We start from the raw sequence: 22571 nt of genomic DNA, 5'->3' as shown, positions 1-22571 counted from the left end.
CCTAGCGAGTTCCTTTTCCAAGCGTTTGAGACAATTCGACAAGATTATGAGACTGCGAACTGGAGTCTTTTATCATTAAAAGGTATTTTAATCTGAGCCTTCTTGACGTTTATTTTTTGAGCCCATGAATTTGCTAGCGAGGCAGTTTCTCTGGTTTGCTGTTTCTGAAAGGAGTTCCCTCAACAGAGTACAACAGTTAATGGGGGAAGTGGAAACAAAAGCGGGAAGCAGGAGGACCGTTCCCCATCACTAGTCAGTCTTCAACAGGTGAAGTTGTTTAGCTCTTCCTGGTACCTGCAGGCACCGTTCCAGAAGTATTAAAATCCAAGGTGTGGCTGAGGGTGGGGTGGAGCAGGTATCTCCATCTAACAGCTTTAATAGACTGTTAGTTCTAAATTGCGTACAAAACACACAAATAAGTACAAATAGCTGGAGAAGCTGGGGAAACAGTTTCTGAGTAAAACTTGTGGCACTAAGTTGTGTCTTTCCTTTCCCCTCAAGCAAGAGCATCATCTGTTTGACTCGCATCTGGCTGGAGCGTCCGAAAGGGTTAAGACCGCTTGCAAACTCCTGGGAGTCCAGTAGGAGTTGCTGATGGTGCCGGACATTGCTTGCAAAGCAATTTTTGTGGTTCACCTCCCTCTGGGTTTTCTCATTCTTTTGTGGGACATTCAAGGAGTTGGTTTGCGCATTTACTTTTTAAAGTTTCTCCATCCCAGATTCCTCTCTCCAGTTCCTGGGGTGCGGCACCTCTCACCTCCCTGAGGCTTTTTGTCTCGCTCCAGGCGTGGGGAGGGGGCGGGAGGACTTTGTTCTCCGAAAACGACCTTGCCCTGGGAATTTCCTGGGGCCGTTTCTCACGGACAAGCCCCCTCTCCCTGCTGCCCGCGCGGACACACGCCGCTGGGGCCCCAGTCCAGCCTGAGCTCTGGACGCTCCGCCGGCCCCCAGCGCCCCGGGAAAGGCCGCCCGCGCTCCCCCGCTCCCCCTCCTCAGGGCCCGCCGCCTAGAGCCCGGATGTTGGATTCAATCCCTGAGCCGGGTCCTTCATTTCCATAAAAGGGCAGCGCTCTGCGGGACCGCGATTGCCGCCCCGCCGCGCCCCCCGCCACCCCCGCGCCGCCCCGCCCCGCCCGAGACCCGCAGCCCCCTCCCCCGAGCGCGGCGCCAAGAGGGCGGGGGCAGGGGCGAGGCCGGCCGGACCCGCTCAGGGCGGCTCTGCGGGCGGCGAAGGAGGGAGCCAGCGCGCCCAGCCCAGCCGGGCTCGGACAGAGGGGGCGGGGAGAGGGTGGAGCGTGGGGAGCCAGGCGAGGGGCCGCGACAACGGGACTCCATTAGCGGCTCCGGCCACAGCAGCGCTCCGCCTGCCGAGGAGCCGGACGCGGACACCGCCGCCCCGCGAGCCTCCAGCTCCTCGCCTGTTGCCGCGCGAGCCCCGGGTCCGGAGCGCGAGGAGCGCGCGGTGAGGAGCGGGACCCCGCCGGGACCCGAGGGGGCGCGGCGGGGAGGGGAACGGGGAGTCAGCCCGCGCCGTGTCTCGGGGCCGGCCGGCAGGTGAAGCCCGCCGCGGTCCGCTAGGCGGGGACGGTGTGGGGCGGGCGGCGCCGGAGCCGAGGAGCGCTGCGGGGAGAGCGGGGCGCAGGGTCCTCCCGCAGCCCCGGCCGCCGCCGCCCTCCCGAGTTTCTGCCGAAAGCCTCGGGTCCTCCACCACCTCCCAGCCCGTGGCCGGCGCTGCGAATTCGGTGGGATTCGCCTTTCTTTGGGGGAGTGACGCTTACGAGAGCCATTTCCTCCGCGCTCGCAGGAAGGAGCCATGGCTCTGGACGGGATAAGGATGCCAGATGGCTGCTACGCGGACGGGACGTGGGAACTGAGTGTCCATGTGACGGACCTGAACCGCGATGTCACCCTGAGAGTGACCGGCGAGGTGCACATTGGAGGGGTGATGCTTAAGCTGGTGGAGAAACTCGGTGAGTAGCATCCCAGCCGCGTCCAACTAATGACTTCCCAGAATTGGTGGGGGGAGGAAAGAGGCTCACGACGGGGGAGGGGCCCATTTGAGAAATCTTGGCATCTCGCAAATGCTTTTTAGAAATGTAAAATCTTTCAGTATTTAAGCAGATAGAACTGTTCCCCTTTGCGTCTTATTTTGTTTTGTTACTCTCTGAATTTTCATATGTAATGATTCGAGCCTCCCAATTATAACCTTAATTGCGTAGTTACGGGGGACGCGGGATGTGTGCCGGGGAACTCGTTAATTCTTAACATTTACTGACAGAACGATAAAAGAATGAGGAAAGTGTGTTGGGAGGGTGATATTACAGTGTCCGTGGTTATCGATGTCTTCAGCATACCTGAATGTTAGTGACGTTTGGTATAGAGAATGATGCAAAATCCATTTAAGAAAAATCTGTGCTGGAAAATGTGCAACTACTGGCGCCAGTGTGAAGTTTCTGTGGCTGTTCTACGTGGTGGAGTGCATTAAAATGTTCCAGTCATCCACTCTTACAAGGGGTGGGGCAGTGCTTGACAAACTTGGTATCCATAGTCCATGCTCGATGTAAGCCGTTTCGAGCGTTCAGTTTTATATTAATAACAAGCCAATGAAAGAACTTTGTGTTAAAAAGCAGACTTTGTTAAGCTAATTTGAGGTTGACGGTATTTGCTTGAGTACAAATATATATTGGATTGATACCCGATTTAAAATAATAAGGTATCTTACAGTATGAAGTGTGTGAAGAGTGTGCAGTACACATTTTTGTGATGAATGAAACCATTTTCATCTGGAAGAATCAGCTAAATGGGTGATTTGATCATAAGAGAAATGCTCAGAGAACTATCTTCCTGAGCTTTAAAGTGCCTTTTGTACATAATGCAGTTGTGATAAGATGATTATCTGTGTGGCATTGTCTTTTTAGGCTGGAGTTGTTGTTGTTTTTTTTCTTTGGTGAAGGGGGGTTGGGGACTTTCTGGGGTTTTTTTTCGCTTTTTTTTTTTTTTTTTAAACACAGCATTCGTTTTCAAGCTACACTGGGAAAGTAGAGACGTGCTTATTTGTCAGGAACTCTATTTCTTACCAAAGGGTTATTGTATGTAAAGGTACTGAAATAGCACTCTGATGCATTTTGCAAAATAAGGCAGGATTCATTTGGGTGGACCTGCTTTGTACCCCTGCAGGAAGTTTTATTATTGAAGGACCAAAGAGAAGCTCCTTACAAGGTAGCCTCTTCCTTAAGACTGCATTGTTTGGCTCCCTGAGACACAGCTCAGGAAAGAAAATCCTCCTAGGTAGCCCAGTGAAAATTAGATTTTGCTGTATTGATTAACCATTTAACTGGCAGTTAACAGTATTTTTATCTGATTTGAATAAATCAGTCACTGTTTGCAAAATATTTATGAACCTTTTTTGTCCAGCTCTGGTATGAGATTATTTAAGAAGGAAAATAGCAAATATTTGGATATTTTGTTTTCAAGGAAAACAAGCATTTTTGTTAGAGCTTTTCTAATTTATGGTAAATGGACCATATTAATACATTGGTCTCAATAGGAGATATTTTTTATATTGCAAAAAAAGGAGCTGTTGAAGGTGACTGAGACAACTTGTAGTTCTCGAAAGCCAGGCTGTAGCTGATGAATAAATAATGGTTTCTATATTTATTTTGCATTGCTTAGGACTGTTTATTATAGAGTCACAGTAATAAATAGAAATATAGAGAATAAACTGCAGACAGAAATGATGTTAATTTAAGTGACTGCAATCTTAATCTTTCAATGCTGATACATTTTTAATTTTTTATGCAGAGAAAAGAACCCCAACAACGTAGGAAATGCTGCGCATATGGAAACTTTACATCTTTTTTGAACTGAACTCATACTGATTCCTCTTATATTTTGAATTCCAAATAGAAAGTGCCTCTGACTTTCCTGTTTGGTAAGAGTAGAGCTAAGTGATGCTTTTGGTTTTTAGGATTAGATGCTTTGAATGGTAAGCTATTTTGTTGCCTGTCGGCAGGTAAATAGAGGAGAGATCCGGTAGGGCAGCATTTAAAACATCCACAAATCAGGCTAGTCAAATTAGAAAAGAACTTTGTAATTTTTCAGAGTTGCGTAAAACTGGAATGACCTGCCTTCTGAAGCCCTGACTTATGTCACTGAAGGTATTAAAGGGCAGACTGGATGACTACTTGCCAACAGTGGCTAGAGAGGATCAAAGCAGCTTGTAGAGTCTAGATAAAAGGTGGAGATGGTGGTAGGGATGAGATGGTACAGAGTCTGTTGTCTCAGGTTTGCAGAGCAGTGATGGAAAATTAGCAGACTCAGGCTACTGTGGCCTTGAAGCAGTTATGAACAGAAGACACCAGAGCATTCACTTACATTTTCAAACTCCAGACTGTCCAATATCCTTCTTAATCTCTTGGACGGTGTATGAATACTGAAAGCATTATATTTTAAGGTGATTTTCCCAGATAACGTTCAGTAGCAGCAATTATTTCCCTGAAGTCAGTAGATCTCAGGATGACCTATTCCCTCAACATTGTATTAAAATTGTGTGTGTGCACATGAAGTTTCTAGGAAGAGGCTTCTTCACTTTAATTTCTCAAAGAGGTCTGTAACAAAAAAAGTCATGACACAATTTTATGGTTTGGCCCTTGTGTGTCAGGTTCATCTTGAAGCTAGTGTTCATCCCAGAGTGAGGCATTTTAATTAAGCACGACATAAATGTAAATAATGCTTCCTTAGTATGTGTCAGTAATATCTTTGTATTTAGTTAGACTTTTATTATAAATAACGTGTACACTTCGCTTAAGGCCACTAAAACACAATTTTTAGAATTTTGACTTTAATTCAAAGATCTGAAAAGTCTCATTATTTATTTATTTATTTTTTACTTTTTGAGACGGGAGTCTCGCTCTGTCGCCCAGACTGGAGTGCAGTAGTGCAATCCTGGCTCACTGCAAGCTCCGCCTCCTGGGTTCACGCCATTCTGCTTCAGCCTCCCGAGTAGCTGGGACTACAGGCACCCGCCACCATGCCTGGCTAATTTTTTGTATTTTCAGTAGAGATGGGGTTTCACCGTGTTAGCCAGGATGGTCTTGATCTCCTAACCTCGTGATCCGCCTGCCTTGGCCTCCCAAAGTGTTGAGATTACAGACATGAGCCACCACGCCCGTCCTAGGTCTCTCTTAAATCTCAGTATAAAACACATTTGTCATTCGCTATTAATCTTTTAAAAGAAAGCAAAAGCATATGTCATGAAGTGGGCTTTAGGGAATTATATCCTAATGTGACAAAGTTTTTGCATTTGTGACTTAGTCTAGGCTCATACTTCATAAATAATTGATCCCCTCAGTGTTTATACTTCATCCAGAAAGTGAAAAACACCCTTTTATTTTTTAAAAATCCAGTTTAGGCCGGGTACGGTGGCTCACATCTATACTCCCAGCAGGTAGGGAGGCTGAGGCAGGTGGATCACCTGAGGTCAGGACTTTGAGACCAGCCTGACCAACATGGAGAAACCCCATCTTTACTAAAAATACAAAAATTAGCTGGATGTGGTGGCATGTGCCTGGAATCTCAGCTGCTTGGGAGGCTGAGGCAGGAGAATCACTTGAACCTGGGAGGCGGAGGTTGCAGTGAGCCAAAATCATACCACCCAGCCTAAGCGACAGAGCAAGACTCCGCCTCAAAAAAAAAAAAAAAAGAATTGTGAAAATTTAGTACTGTTTGGTTTGGTTTGAGGCAAGGTCTCGCACTGTCACCCAGGCTGGAGTGAGTGTGTGATCATGGCTTGTTGCATCCTCAAACTTTTGGGCTCAAGTAATCCTCTTGCCTTAGCTTCCTGAGTAGCTGGAACTACAGGCACGCACCACCACATCTTGCTGACTTTTAAAATTTTTTTGTAGAGATGGGTCTTGCTTTGTTGCCCAGGCTGGTCTCGAACTCCTGGCCTCAAGCAGTCCTTCCACCTTGGCCTCCCAAAGTGTTGGGATTACAGATGTGAGCTGCCATGCCTGTTTTTTTTTTTTTTTTTATCAAAGACAAATTTCAAACGGGTATAGTGTTCTTTAAAAGAAAAATTTTAAATATGAAACATCAGGGATAAGGATTATAAAAACAAGACATCAAAATAAAATTGTCTTCAAAAATAAATTTTGTAAAGAAGAGGCCCAATTTTGTGGGATTCCTCTGGAGGTTATTGAGAAGTATTAAATCCTTGGCTGGGCACGGTGGCTCACGCCTCTAATCCCAGCACTTCGGGAGGCCGAGGCGGGCGGATCAGAAGGTTAGGAGCTGGAGACCAGCCTGGCCAATATTGTGAAACCCCATCTCTACTAAAAATGCAAAAATTAGCTGGGCGTGGTGATGGGCACCTGTAGTCCCAGCTACTCGGGAGGCTGAGACAGGAGAATCGCTCGGACCTGGGAGGCAGAGGTTGCAATGAGCCGAGATAGTGCCACTGCACTCCAGCCTGGCAGACTCTAAATACCAAGTGGATCTGTTCACTGAGCTTTAGTATCACTTTTTAAAATGTCTTTTTAAAACTTCTGTGTACAATTAAATTTCCACCTTTCTATAAAAATTCATCTTAAACGGAGAATAAGGAATTTATTATAATTTGGAGCTCACTGAATGGAAATCTCCAGCCAGCTCTGTGAGCAGAGAGGAAAAAATAGGTGATCTCTAAGTTTCCTCTAGCTCTGATTCTATGAGTAGAGAGAATGTAGAAGTTGGATTAGATCAAGTCACACAATCTACAAGGAAAAAAAATGCAAATTGGAGGACTCAGAAGTAACTAAAAAGAAACATATGAAGTTGCTTTAGAAAAATTGAGGATTAGGCTGGGAGTGGTGGCTCATGCCTGTAATACTAGCACTTTGGGAGGCTGAAGCAGGTGGATCACCTGAGGTCAGGAGTTCAAGACCAGCCTGGCCAACATGGTGAAACCCCGTCTCTACCAAAATTACAAAAAAATTAGCCAGGCATGGTAGCGGGTGCCTGTAATCCCAGCTACTCAGGCTGAGCCAGGAGAATCGCTTGAACCTGGGAGGCGGAGGTTGCAATGAGCTGAGATCACCCCACTGCACTCCAGCCTGGGTGACAAGAGCGAGACTCCGTCCCCCTGCCCCCAACCCGCAAAAAAAAAAAAAAAAAAAAAAAAAGAAAAATTGAGGATTGGCTGGGCGCAGTAACTTACGCCTGTAATCTTAGCACTTTGGGAGGCCGAGGCTCAGGAGTTGTTTGCTTGAGCTAGTAGTTCGAGACCAGCCGGGCAACATGGTGAAATCCCATTTCTACAGAAAATACAAAAATTAGCCAGGTGTGATGGCATGCACCTGTAGTCCCAGCTACTCGGGAGGCTGAGACAGGAGGATTGCCTGAATCTGGGAGTTTGTGGCTGCAGTGAGCCGTGATTGCACCCCGGCACTCCATGCCTGGGCAACAGAGCAAGACTCTGTCTCCAAAAAAAAGAAAAAGAAAATTAGGATTATATTTCTGAATGTGACCTTTAGAAAGAAGTCCTTGCTTTAAAAGTGTGTCATGTTCTTGCCATATAATAATGAAAAAAGTTCATTTCTGTTGGAGTTGCCTGTTAGGATCAAGTTAGATTGTGAAGTTAGCACGTGTGACCAAAAAAAGAAATAGATTTTAATAAAGTTGCCACTAAAAATCTCTTAACGTGATCATTAAGTATGGTATACATTCATTGCATCTCACAGAAGTGGAAAATAGCTAGTTTTTCCTCTAGGAACTCCAAAAATAAGTTTCATTAGTTGAGCACCAGATGAAGAAGCTAGCTTACATTAGGGGCTTCGTTACACAAAAAAAATACTTTAAACACTAGGATTAGAGCTTGGCAAGATGCACACTGGGAAAGAGGCATACGTAACTGGACAGCTCCCTTATACCCTGGCTTAGTGCTCCCTGGAGAAGATGTGTGCTTATTTGGTGGAATGGTGCCTATGCAGTTGAAATCCTAGTTTTTCCCCTTGAGGGCTCACAATTGAATTCATGGAAATTAATGCCTACATGATGCAGCCTCATTGCATTCATAGTGAAATATATTAACATTATAAGAAATTTTTTTAAATCTTGGGGGTGGAGTAGGAAACAATGTTAAAAACTTATTAAAGTGAATTCAGTTTTGGTTAAATCTGATAGTAAGTTTACTCAGTGTTTAAAACACTGTTCATGATCCATAGGAAGTGAATTAAATTGTATCTGTTTCTTAGCAAATTTTAAGCTCTTTAAAAGTGGAGGACAGTACTCAAGTTTTACTATAATCCCGTTGGCAGCTAATAAAGTATGAGCTATTCTTAGAGTATGTGCTATTTGCTGCCTTTTGTTTTTGTTTTGCTGCTATGTTTTTCACCCAGTTTTTTAAAGTAAAAAACTGTTTGTTTCCAACTAGAGTTAACTTATTTATAGAGATGCTAAAAATATGTTTATTCAATTACTTATAAAAGGCCTTGTTGGAAGTGTCTGATCGCTATTGAAGAGAATGGAAAGAAAATATTTAAAATTTTACCTGTTATCTTTGGCTCTTAATTTTTTAAAATTTCAAACATCTAAGTTCAAGAGTAATTGAGTGAACACTGTGTAATCTTCATCTAGATACCAGTTAGTATTTTGCCATTTGAATTCTCTGTACACACAAACATACACATGTTGGGGAGCAGTTGGACGAAGTTTCAGACTTACTCATAACCTTTGATTCCTAAATATTTAAATATGTATCACCTAAGAACAAGAAACTTCTCTCGCATAATTACAGTATAGTGATCACATTTAGGAAATTCAACATTGATTCATTTCTGTCATCTAATATGCATCCATTTTCAAATTTTGCCAGTTGTCCCAATAATGGCCTTTGTTTTTTTTCCCATCCAGAATCTCATTTAACATTTAGTTGAAAGGGCCTCTTAATCTCCTTTGATATGCAGAACAGCCACCAAGTGTGGAGCTATAGGAGAGTATATAATAAATGGCTTATTGATACTACATTAAGATACATGTAAAATGATAGTATCTGTTTGTAAACTTTATGGCCACCCTGTAGAACAGTTCCTCAGCCTTGGTCTTTCAAGACATTGTTTAACCTTTTTAAAATAAGGTTCTTAGTATCAGTGCAAATTTTACTTCAGAGATTTTTTTTTTCTTTTGAGACAGAGTTTTGCTCTTGTCACCCAGGCTGGAGTGCAGTGGCACGATTTCAGCCCACTGCAACCTCCGCCTCCGAAGTTCAAGTGATTCTCCTACCTCAGCCTCCCAAGTAGCTGGGATTGCAGGCACCTGCCGCCACGTTAATTTTTGTATTTTTAGTAGAAGTGGGATTTCACCATGTTGGCGAGGCTGGTCTTGAACTCCTGACCTCAGGCGCTAATTTTTGTATTTTTAGTAGAGATGGGATTTCACTATGTTGGCGAGGCTGGTCTTGAACTCCTGACCTCAGGCGATCCGCCCACCTCGGCCTCCCAAAGTGCTGGGATTACAGGCGTGAGCCACCACGCCTGGCCAAGAGTGATATTTTTATAGGTTCTTTTTCACATACTTTATTTTTAAAATGTAGTTTACTTCTTAGCTTACTATTAAATAAGCTGTTAATAATAGTTTTAGACATCATTGGATGTAGATTTCCCATAATGTCAGCTGTTCTCAGACTGTAGTAGGTGCTGATGGAGGCACAGATTATTAAGAAATAACAGGTTGCCTAGTGTGTTGGAAGATCTGGATTCAACTTCTGGCTCTGTCTGCTGCTTCACTGGTTTGTATGACCTTTGGACAATGAATCCAACCTGAGTGGGTTTTGACTTCTGTAAAATAGAATTTGAAAAAAGTTTTCTCGGGGCAGGCGGGGTGGCTCACGCCTTAATCCCAGCACTTTGGGAGGCCGAGGCAGGTGGATCATGAGGTCAGGAGATCAAGACCATCCTGGCTAACACGATGAAACCCCGTCTCTACTGAAAATACAAAAAATTAGCTGGGCGTGGTGACGGGTGCCTGTAGTTGCAGCTACTTGGGAGGCTGAGGCTGGAGAATGGCGTGAACCTGGAAGGTGGAGCTTGCAGTGAGCCGGGATTGCGCCACTGCACTCCAGCCTGGGCGACAGAGCGAGACTCTGTCTCAAAAAAAATAAAAAAAATTTCTCATAGGTTTTGGTGAGAATTAAATGAGATAATACATATATAGTGATACTACATATATATTTATATATATACTTTGTATAAACTATTTGTGTTGTACAAACGACAGTGGCTACTTCTCTGTGGCATTGAGTCTCTGAGTATGTGAAAGTAGGAAGGAAAAAAAGGAAAAGTAGGTTAAAATATAATCTAGTATATTTAATAAGTTCCAGCTTTACTAGTGGGGAATTGCACTCCTCAAAAAAAGCCTAATTTAGGATTGCTTTCTGTTCCCACCCTCTAAACAACAAGAAAAAATAGCTGTCATTTTACTTTCCCGCAAACTTCCAAACACACACCTGCCTCTGCAGTGTAACAGAGAGCTATTTAAGTACCATTTTAATAAGATTTCTGAAATGCAGGGGACCAATAAGTGGATGATGGTAGTCCAGGGATTTGAAAAATTTAAAACCATGAAAGCATCAGTGGTAAATTAATTCTCTACTTAATATATTCTATAAGAGCAGTGTTTTTAGTTCATTTATAGCAAAGGCACATGAAAACATTGGGCCTATTTAGAAACTAATGAAAGTAGTTTCAGAAAAAAGCTAATGTATGCAGTATTCCTATTTAAATAATTATTTTACTGACAAATTAATGCTTATGCCACGGAACATTTAAAAATGGTATATATGCCCAACGAGAAGTAAACAAATACATCTGAAAGTGTATTTTTAAATAATTCTTTTATTTTGTAATTAAGAAGTGTGACTTCTGCATTTGGGTTTGTGGTTACAAATTCATATTCGTTATAATTCATTCTTTAACAAATTAGTTGCATGATTATTATATAATAGTTTTTCCTGTTAATTTTTTTTTTTCTTAGTGTCAGGCTTATTGAGGTCTGATTGACATATAGTAAAATTTATCCTTCTTAGTATAATATTCTGAGTTTTGACATGTAAAACTACCACAGTCAAGATAGAAAACTTTTACAGTACTCCCAAAAGTTTCCTTTGTAACCATCTCATCTCCTCAAACCCAGATCCTAAAAACCACTGATAATTTGCCTTTTCTAGAATGGCCTGCAAATGGAACCATTCAGTTCTAGCTCTTTGAATCTGGTTTCTTTCACTTAGCATAATACATGTTAGCTTTGTTCATGTGTTTGTATCAATAGTTTTTTATTGCTGAGTAGTAGTCCATTGAATGGATTATTTCACAGTTTGTCCGTTTAGCAATTGAAGGGCATTTGAGTTACTCCCAGTTTTGGGAGATTATGAATAAGGCTGCTGTAAACATCTGTATGAGTGCATATGTTCATTTTTATGGGGTAACTACCTAGGCGTGGGATTGCTGGGTAGTATAGTGAGTATACGCTTGAAGTTAGAAGAAACTGCCAAACTTTTCCATAGTGGCCACGTCACTTTACCTTCCTGTCAATTTGTATGAGAGTTACAGTTGCTCTCAGGTCTCCCCTGCCCTTGTTACTGTCAGAATTTAGTGTCATTTGTTTTAATTTTAGCCATTCTAATAAGTAATGCTATCTCATTGTGATTTTAATTTGCATTTTCATAATAACTAACCTACTAGCTAAGTCGGTTTTTCAATTTCTAGAATCTCAGTATAGATAACACAGAATAAACTATCATTTAAGTTTGTTCCTGTCTCTTTGGAATGTGTAATGTATTAGGATTCTTTGAAAATAGTTCTTCAAATGTGGTAACTAAACTAGAAGATACATAAACGGTATCTAAAGGTATCTAAATGTCTTTAAATATAAGATATCTACAGCCATACTCTCATGGTTTAAAGGGTCAGTATACAAATCCTGGTCTATTTCCCTTCTTTGAGAATATTATGAATAATTGTTCATAGTAACTCACCTAGAGTTACATAGTAAAACATTTTGAAAGTTAATTGAAAATGATGTCTTGTGGTATTTTCTCTCAACTTCATTAATGCTGCTTGGAAGTGAATTCGTGTATATGAGAAAAAGAGATAAAACAGTAAATGATTAAAATTTGAGGTTTACGTTTTGATTTCCTTCCATGATTCAGGTTTCAGACTCAATTATCTGACGTTTAGATACATAAGGACCAGCCAGTGTCAGTGCATCCTTGGGTGACCTTTCTACACATATCGAGGTTATTGGGCTGATAACCTCCAGCCCAGAGAAGGTGACGTCTACTTTAGAATCAGAAGGGAGTCTTTTTTCAGATATTTAACTGTCTTATTTTTACATCATGTTGTAACTAAAAAATACATTAGGTATTTAAAAAATCAATTGTAATTTCAAAGCATCAGTGTAATGATGTTTTTGATATCTTTTTCTTAATGGAACACTCAGGGTTATGAATAAAACACCAATAAAGTGCTAGCATTATTGATTGTAGATGAAGTTGTCTACTGGGTAAGTGCTTCCCAGCTTAATGTTCCTTAATGTAGTTCCTGGGTTCAGATCTAAGAATTTTATAACCTTTGAAATAAAAAATAACTTGAAAAAAGCAAATGATTCCTGTATCAATGTTAAAAGTCTTATGCAAGGTGGCAATGACTTCTGTTGCCAGATGGAATGTCCTTGTTATGGAGCATAGACTGAAAGGCAGCCCACCCATGTCAGAATCCTGACTTGACCATATACTAGCTGTATGACCTTGGGCTGTGTGACCTGTCTGTGCCTCTGGTTCCTTATCTGGAAAATGGGGATAATAACAGTATCTTTGGATTATTATAAGGATTATGTTAGTTAATACACATGAAGTGTTTAGAATAGCTTTTGGAAATGTAGCTATGATGATGACAATTACAGTCCCAGCTATTTAGTGTTTGTAGATTTTCTCCTTATGCTGAGCCAGATAAATAACAGCATTTTATAAAAGATTGAGAATGTGCCTTTTAAAAGGAAGCCAAATGGTTCTTTTTTTTTTTTTTTTTTTTTTTTTTGGAGACCATAGTCTCACTCTGTCGCCCAGGCTGGAGTGCAGTGATGCACTCTCAGCTCACTGCAACCTTCACCTCCGAGGTTCAAGCAATTCTAGTGCCTCAGCCTCCTGAGTAGCTGGGATTACAGGCACCTACCACCATGCCCTGCTAATTGTTGTTATTTTTTTTTTTTATTTTTTTTTTTAAGTAGAGAAGGGTTTTCACCATGTTGGCCAGGCTGGTGATCCTAACCTCAAGTGATCCACCCACCTCTGCCTCCCAAAATGCTGGTATTACAGGTGTGAGCCACCACACCCAGCCAGAAGCCAAATAGGTCTGACTTACTCTCTACCATATTAGGAATTGATTTTAAGTTTATTGTGCTACTTTGCATCATTATTAGTAGTACTATAAAGAATTAAAGTATGAAGATCATCTAGAAGCAGATTTTATGCTTCCACATATACAAAATTATAGACTCACTATGCTAAGATAGGGAGTGTGTCCATAAATTTAATATTCTGGTTAGACAAATACCTTCTTTAAAAGGTGAATTTTACAGCACTTAGGGAGGCCAAGGTGGGCAGATCACTTGAGGCCAGAGTTCGAGACCAGCCCAGCCAACATGGTGAAACCCTGACTCTACTGAAAATACAAAAATTAGCTGGGTGTGGTGGTTCATGCCTATAGTCTCAGTTACTCGGGAGGCTGAAGCAGGAGAATTACTTGAACCTGGGAGGTGGAGGTTGCAGTGAGCCGAGATCGCACCACTGTACTCCAGCCTGGGCGACAGAGTGAGACTCTGTCAAAAAAATAAATAAATAAATAAGTAAACTTTGTTAGTGACTAAGAACTTACTCTAAGATGTGGCCAACTAATTGGTTACATATGACCTTGAGCAAGTTATTTTAACTTCTGATTATTTAATCTCGCTTAGCTTTAGTTTACTTGTTTTGGAAGGCTAATGTATTGACTAAATATGGTATTTAAAGGATTAACAATTCCTGATAATTAGTAGAATAACTATACTAAGAGCTCAATAAAATGTAATCTACAGTTATCCTTCAAATACCATGTAAACTTAAAATATAAATTTCAACTGTGGTTTTCAGTATTCTGATTGCTTTGTTTTCATTTTATTTATGTAGCGTTTAACCGTAAACCCCTTCTTATCTAATCTCTTGCTGAAACCATTTTAAAAGATTTTCTTGCCTTTGTAAATTCTGTTTAATGGTTTTGAAGTGTCTGAATACATTCCTTGAAGTCACTGACTGGGTTTGAATACCAGCTTCACTACTTATAAGCTTTGTGAGCCTGTGCCACGTTATTTGACATCTTTGTGACTTAGTTTCCTTATAAGCAAAATAAGGGTAGTAATCTTACCACTTAGGGTTGTCATAAGGATTAAATGCATACAGATGTGTAAAGCAATTAGAGCAGTTCTTGGCACATAGTAAGTAGTAGTTAGACTAATAATTGTTTTATTGAGGATCCTTTTGGAGTTTGGGCAGTAAATTTATTGAGGATCCTCAATGAGTTTGGGCAGTAAATTCCTTAAAGAACTTAAAATAGCAAAGAAAGCCCTTAAGTGAGATGAGACATTGATGTGTAAACATTCCTGCATAGAGATAATTCTATACACTCATGCTCCATTTTTGGTAGGTTACAGAGGTATATAACATGAGACATGTGTGGGAATGTAAGGTACATGAACTGGACTGTAGTAGCAGCAACAAACGTTTAGGGAGAGTCAACTATTATATAGTGAGGCATAGTCCCGGCTCTCAATATGAGCAGCTTGCTAGTAACAAAGTGAAAAAAGGAAATTACCTTGAGTCAGTAATCTGATTGAGAAGTGCCAAATAAGTAGCCCTTGAATAAAGGAAGACAGAGATTTAGAGTCATGAGTAAGAACTGGCCTTATTTAAAGAGAGACAGGGTGTAAAGTTAGGAAGAAAGGCATTCCAGGTTGGGGATTGCATTGTTCATGGTGTATTATAGACTAGCTTAGATAAATAGAAGGAAAGCTTATAGAGAAGAAGGACATAGGTAACTGTGAAATGATATTCTGTTATTCCTTAACTTATCCACTTAATATTTACAAATGAGAGCCTATTGAATGCCAGAGACTATACTACAAACTGGGGTGAACAAAATTAACTCATTCCTTACCCTCACTCTATTTGCACTCATAAGGTAAAGACAGTCTTTATTATTATTATCATTATTATTATTAATTTTTAAGACAGAGTCTTGCTTTGTTGCCCAGGTTAGAGTGCAGTGGCACGATCTAAGCTCACTGCAGCCTCCACCTCCAGGGTTCAAGCAATTCTTGTGCCTCAGCCTCCTGAGTAGCTGGGATTACAGGCACGCACCACCATGCCTGGCTAATTTTTTTGTATTTTTTTTTTTTTCAGTAGAGACGGGGTTTCACCATGTTGGCCAGGCTGATCTCCAACTCCTGACCTCAGGTGATCCGCCCTCCTCAGCCTCCCAAAGTGTTGGGATTACAGGCATGAGCCACTGCTCCCGACCTAAAGACAATCCTTAAATAGTAATTACTATTATATTTACTATATATGTTTATATAGTAAATATTATATATACTATATATATACTATATATATTTACTATATATATTTACTACTATAAATAGTAAATACTATTATTACTATAATGTAGTGAGTATTATGGTAATTGAAATAGTTATAGGATTCTGTACTGGGCAACTGGAACCTAGCATATAGGGTAGGGTTTGTGGAGGGAAATGACTTTTAAGCTGAGATCTGAGAGTAGGAATTAGCCAGGCAAAAAATGGGAGGAGATGTGGGTAAGGGATAGGATGACAGAACAACAGGCTGGGAAGAGGATGAGAATTCCCAGCATGGGAAGTGGAGCAAGGGAGGGTGGCCAGTTGAAGAACTGAAAGAAGTCTGGTGATGATGGGGGAGCAATCCTAGGGAACCAGTGGCTTGACATGAGGCTCAAGAAGAAATAATGCTAAAGTGCTTTCTGAACCAGGTGTAAAAGATTTAGCATTATCCCCAGAGCTGTGAGATGCCCATAAAAGACTTTAAATAGGGGGAGACATCAGATTTTTACAAATTGGAAATTCATCAGTTTCATATAAAATAACTTGCAGATAAGGTGTAAGCAATGATAATCCTCTTGGATTTCAAGAAATAATTTTTCCAGTATACATTGAAGTTTTATATTAGAATTTGTTAGTATTTTCTGAGATAAGCTTACAATGTGAAAGCCAATTAAATATTCTTACTAAATTGCTTTTCTTTTGAACTTTAGAATAGCTAGTGTCGTTGATCGCATTTAAAACACAAATGCAACTAATACTTCTCTAAGTCCAATACTAGCTGGTGAATTTTGCCCTGATGTTACTCTCTTAGAATTTGTCAGACCTTTTCATTGCATGGACTCCGAGCCCTGTCTTCTAGGAATGAAGCCAGGTTGAACCAAATTAGCAATAAGCCAGCCTTCAGGATTGGATAGAAAGTTACCCACCCTCTGGAAATGAATAATCGGCATACTTTCTGTTTGTGCATTCTGTAACTGCTTGCATGGCTTATGTGATCTGAAAAAACTTCTTAACGGCTTTGAGTTAGTATGTCTTATAGTATCAGATAATAGATTGAAATTGATAGACATTATTTCAGATTCATAACTTCAAAAGGCTATTTGTAAACTTAGTTGATCTCTTTATTTTGAAGAGTGAATTCCCCAGTTTTCAACTAGCTATGTAGAAGAAATTGCAATTTGTCACTTTTGGTTAGAGGTTTAGTTTCTGTCTTAGTCTGCTTGGGCTGCCATAACAAATAACATATCCTGGGCGGCTTAAACAGTAAGCGCTTATTTCTCACAGTTCTGGAGGCTGCCAAATCTAAGATCAGGATGTCAGCATGGTTGGTTTCTAGTGAGGACCCTATTCCTGGTTTCCTCGCATGGGGGAGGGAAAGAAGGAGAGATAGGAAACCAGCTGTCCCCTGTCTCTTCTTCTAAGGATACCAGTTCCACCAGAAGCATTCCACCTCCATGACTTGATTTACCTCCCCAAGGCCCCATCTTCAGATACCATCATATTGGGGATTAGGATTTCAACATATGAATTTGGGGGGACACAAACATTTAGTCCATAGCAGTTTCTAAATGTTTCCCATAATTTGACACAGCCTCAGTTAGCCATTGGAGCCTTAATGTAAAATAATTTCCTTAACCTAAAGTGGAATGGGGTACTTTAATTGAAATATGTTTGCAGTTTGAATATGTAAACTTTGAAGTTTACAGCTTCTGCTAGCAGATTAAAAACTTTTTTTTAATATGACATATCAGACATTTTTGAAAACAGCACTTTGGACAGTTGCAATTTGCACATTTACTTATTAAATAACACTAATCATCTAACAACATGGCTCACATTTTAGTTGCCACCATACTTTATCTTTTAACTTTATACATTAACTAAAATGTAACTGCATAAAGTACAAAACTTGCTGGCTAACTCTTCAGTCCACAAAGCACTATGTAAATAACAGAAGCTCATCACGATCAGTGACAAGTCATGTCACTTATTTCAAAGTCTATCTATGATTGGCCGCTGTGCATACAGTTCACACACAGAAGTGTTAGTGTTGCCTCTCTGTCCCCCATGAGAAACTCATGATGTTTTACAAAAATGGATAATTGAAAGAGTTGACCAACAGAGATAAAACTGCAATGAATTAACAAAAAGTGATCATGGAATACTAGAAGTGATAGTTGAATCAAATATAAATGGAGTTAAAGAAGAAATAACTCACCATGGAAATGTGGATGCTTTCACCATTTGAAAGACTATAGATACACAGCCAAAGGAATTTAGTGAAGGTAAACTTGCATACATGATACAAGTGGTATGATAAAAAGGATGACGATGTCCCAGAGGAAGTGACACTAGCAAAAACTTTGCATACTGAAGGAGCTGTCAGAGATATTTCATGATACTGAAAGAGCAAAGGACAAAATGTTTTAAGTTAATCCAGACTTAGGAAGGAGTGTGACAGCTTGCCAAGGCATAAAAGATACTTGCTCCACGTCATAAGTTATATGAGGAGAAGACAAGCACTATTTAAGCTATTCTTGTTAAGTTTTCACAAAGAAAAGTAACACTTCTCAATGTTTTTAATGTTTTAATTACAGTACACTAAATACTAGTTTTGCCATTTTTTCCATTTCCATATGTACATTTATAATCAACAGTAAGAGTTTTTAATGTTTAACATGAACTTTTGTCTTGGAATAATTATAATTTTTCAATTGATTATTAAGATTGCTTTACATGCTGCCTGTATATTACAAATATTTGTATATTACAAGTAGTAGTTTATAAATATTTATTGGTTCTGGTCTCTGCTTTTGAGACACAGGATAAATAAAATCAAAGACTCTTAATCTAGTGGGGAAATTAGTTACATAAATGAATTATATCATTCAGAGTGCTAAGGTATACTTTGCTGCTCTGACAGGTGGGTCAGTGAAGATTCAAAGGTGGTAATATTTGAGCTGGTACTGGTACATGATTTTGCCAGTTTGATAAAGGGGGAAAGGAAAAGGTGCCTATCAAGGAGATCTGAAACACCAGCTTGTCCCACAAACTAGGCCAGAACAAAAGCTGCATCTGGGTGTGGTAAGAGCCTACTAGAAAAAGGCAATGTGGGGCACAGATTTGTGGAACCTGTTAACGGGTTATAAGATACTTCAGTAACAGACTTGGAAAGTTTTGGGGTTTTTTTCTTTTCCTTTTTTTTTTTTCTGAGACGGAGTTTTGCTCTTGTTGCCCAGGCTGGAGTGCAATGGCACGATCTCAACTCATCGCAACCTCCACCTCCCGTGTTCAATCAATTCTCCTGCTTCAGCCTCCCAAGTAGCTGGGATTACAGGCATGTGCCACCATGCGCGGCTAATTTTGTATTTTTAGTAGAGACGGGGTTTCTCCATGTTGGTCAGGCTGGTCTTGAACTCCCAACCTCAGGTGATTCCCCCCCACCTCAGCCTCCCAAAGTGCTGGGATTAGAAGTGTGAGCCACCATGCCTGGCCCAGACTTGGAAAGTTTTTAAGTGGACAAATAAACTGATCAAGTTTGCATTTTAAGAGATAACTCTGGATAGTGTTGTAGAAAATGGTGTTATAGTAGTTCAGGGTAGAGATGTTGGGGACCTGAACTAAGGCAATGTAAAAGGAAAGGAAGGAACAAATTCACAGCTGCTTAAGGGATAGACTCTGTAATACTTGGATGGAAAGAAAAGCTGAGGGAGAGGAAAAAGTAAAATACAACTTGTAGAGATATATATTATCTAATTTCAAAGATGTAAGGATTAGATTACTATAATGACTGTTCTGTGATCTTGGTGTAGGCCTTTCCTTACTTTGCTAGATGGGGTGGGGCAGAAGTGTAGGGAGGAAATATTTGTATGCTTCATCGCCAGTGTTTTTTTTGTTCATTTGTTGTTTTACATTTTGTTGATGAATAACAACTCCATATAAGAGAATAAGATTCAGCAGAGTTCAAAAGTATATGTTGGGTATTCTTTTCCTGTTTTTCATGGTTGTGGAAACTCATATTATAAAAACTTCAGTTAGGTCCTGGATGATAGTGTTGTAGATTGCACTGTTGAGAATTCTTTTCCTCTAGAATACAGAGTAGTTCTAGAAGGGAGGGTTGTCCCTCTAGAAATAGATTAAGAGTAATTTAGGAATTCACTTCTGGTCTTTTAGAATAACCTAATTACCAATGAACAGTCTTAAGGAAGAGAGGAATGACTCAGAAGTTTTTCCAATTATTTTTGGATAGTAGAAGTCTTAATTTCTAGTATAAAACCAAAAGTGAGTACATTATTATTTTTCTTAATTGCTTCTTTGCATTCATAGCCGTTTGTGATCTTTGGTTGTTTCAAAATCTGTTTAATTTTGCATATTAGTATATGCATTCTTCAAGTAGTTATATGGCTGCTAACCATAACCTTTTTGAGTTTGTCTGTGGTTGCCATTATTAAATCAGTGAAAGACATGCATAATAAAAATATTCCTTTATTTAATAATCTCTTTGCCTCCTTGTGGATGTTCTGTCTATCTTCTTTCTCCTAAATACCTGTTTCCTATAAGAGATGTGCAGGATAATCATTAGGATTTTACTGTGAAATGTAAATGAGTTCTAACATTAGTCATTTGTCCTCATATTCAACATACCCAGACTTGCTTTTCTTCTGCGTAACTTTATCTTGGCTAATGGCATGTTATTTAAGAGTGCCACCTCTGAAATCACACTCATCTAGAGTCAAATCCTAATTCCTACATATGCTAACTTTATGAACTTTGGCCAAGTTATGTAACTTCTCTGTCCTTTGGCTCCACCCCCCATTTTCTCATCTATAAAACAAAGAGATTATAATAGTATTTACCTTTTAACATTTTTTTCTTTTTCTTTTTTTTTTTTTTTTTGAGACGGAGTCTTGCTCTGTCGCCTAGGCTGGAGTGCAGTGGCACAATCTGGGCTCACTGCAACCTCTGCCTCCCAGGTTCAGGTGATTCTCCTGCCTCAGCCTCTCGAGTAGCTGGGACTACAGGCGTGTGCTACCACACCCAGCTAATTTTTTGTATTTTTAGTAGAGACAGGGTTTCACCATGTTAGCCAGGATGGTCTCTATCACCTGACCTCGTGATCCGCCTGTTTCAGCCTCCCAGAGTTGCTGGGATTACAGGCGTGAGCCACCGCGCCCGCCCCTTTTAACATTTTTTGTGGGAATTAAATGAGAATGTATTAAGTGCTTGATACATACTAAATGTTCAGTAAACAAATCTTAGTGCTATTATTGTCATCCATTTAATTATCAAACTAGGAACTTTCTAGCTTCCCCTCTTCACCTTCCAGCTGTCCTCTCTCATCTGAAATCAGTGTCCTTGAGACCCATGATTCTAGCTTAGACAACTCCCTCATATTTGCCTCCTTCTCTTCACCTTCTGCCTTATGTCAGGCCCTGCTCTCTAGAATATTGCGGTAAATTTTCTGCCAGACTCTAATTTGTGCTTCATAATCAAATCAAAATTATGTTAATAAAACAATCTGAGAGCCTCCATTGTCTACAGGATGGTTTCTCTTAGCACATTTGAACTCCCACTCTTTTAAGACCCAGGTAAAAAATGCCATGTTAACCTAATTAATCTTTCATGTTTAATGTTGGTTGCCTCTGTGACATTTCGTTCTTTTATCTTTTTAGCTCATTTTACTTGTCTGTGTCTCTCACTTGGACTGTAAGTGCCACTGGGATGGTAATTCTTATTAATTTTTATATTCCATTGCCCAACTTAGTGCCTGGCATATGATAGTTACTTGGAAAATATTTATTAATTAGTGCATTGATTATACACCTGAAGAGCCACACTCTTCATCCATTTGCCTCCTCTTTCCCTTTTTAAAGGTCTGAGTGACTGAAGAGATCAGAACAGGAGGGCACATCCTAAAAGCAGGATGCCCCATGATCCCCAACTTTAAAATTGAAAGAGAAGTTTGGGAGGAGAAAGACCTAAAGGAGTCGAGAGTAAGGACAGTGTGTGATTGAATACTGAGATTAATGTCTAGCGTCCTTTACATTTCAATCAATATTAGGGATAATATAAACATCGTTTTTACAAACTTAAGCATTAATTTTACTTGTAGGCCCTGTCTTTACACATTATTGGCAATAGAGTCTCAGTAGAAACATCAGAAGAGTTTCAGGCATTGGAAAGGAAAGCAAGTTAAAAACTCTTCTATTGTCATTGTTTAGTAGAGAAAAGAAACCCAGGCCTAAGACAACAACAAATTGTATCTGGGAAACTGGAAATAGGTTAATTCTTGGTATTCTGGGAAAGATGACTAGGGACTAGCCAGGTGCCCTACAATTTGATATTCCTCAGGAAGCCATTGTCTCCCTCACAACTTGGCAGCAGCATTCCCTTTCTTACCCCATCCAGCTCACTCTCTGCAGGTGCCATTGCTTGCAGTTTTTCTTACTTCTCAAGTTGAAACGTTCTGCAAAAGGCTTTATGATACAGATGGTAAGGTAGAGTGTTGCTAGTCGTATAGGTCAGGTTATTTTTAGTTGGGTAACTTATTGTATGATTTGGAACCTATCTATTTATGTAGTGTTTTTCTGTGATGAATCTGAATTCTCAGACTTACAAGTGGACTTTTGGAACATAAACACTTTGCACAATAGAGATTGTCTTGAGCAAAGAAATTCATTCTTTTTAGAAGATGTGAGAGAGAACAGGATGTCTGTTCAGTTTTATTTCCGTTTTCTAGGGGAATCTTTGCCACTCTTCTAGTTAGTATTGAAGTGTATTTTAACTGTGAAGTTGAAGATAAAATGGATTCTTCAGACATACAACTTGTATTAGTAAATTATAATTTTACTAATTATAAATTAGTAAAACTTGTATTTACTTTTATTGATGGTTTAAAAATAAGTTTCTTGTTGAGATTGTTTTGAGTAATG

The 22571-nt window shown here is 40.0% G+C and overlaps 1 protein-coding gene across 3 annotated transcripts in view; it reads left to right on the top strand.

The window, feature by feature from the left end:
- Positions 1-1276: 1276 nt before the first annotated feature.
- The window catches only part of FERMT2 (FERM domain containing kindlin 2), a 93708-nt gene continuing 72413 nt past the window's right edge, over positions 1277-22571 (top strand). For 2 of the 3 annotated variants that reach the window (XM_054447372.2, XM_063651600.1), the window contains exons 1-2: positions 1331-1462; positions 1805-1970. In XM_054447372.2, coding sequence (XP_054303347.1) covers positions 1814-1970 — 157 coding nt within the window. In that variant the 5' untranslated portion in view covers positions 1331-1462; positions 1805-1813. Of the gene's footprint in view, positions 1463-1804; positions 1971-22571 lie in introns of all 3 variants that reach the window. The other variant, XM_054447373.2, reaches the window with a different exon arrangement.

This window comes from Pongo pygmaeus, chromosome 15 (genome assembly GCF_028885625.2).
Source record: "Pongo pygmaeus isolate AG05252 chromosome 15, NHGRI_mPonPyg2-v2.0_pri, whole genome shotgun sequence".
Taxonomy (NCBI): domain Eukaryota; kingdom Metazoa; phylum Chordata; class Mammalia; order Primates; family Hominidae; genus Pongo; species Pongo pygmaeus.
Note: the sequence above shows the minus strand (reverse complement) of the source record. Positions and strands in the feature narration are given on the sequence as shown.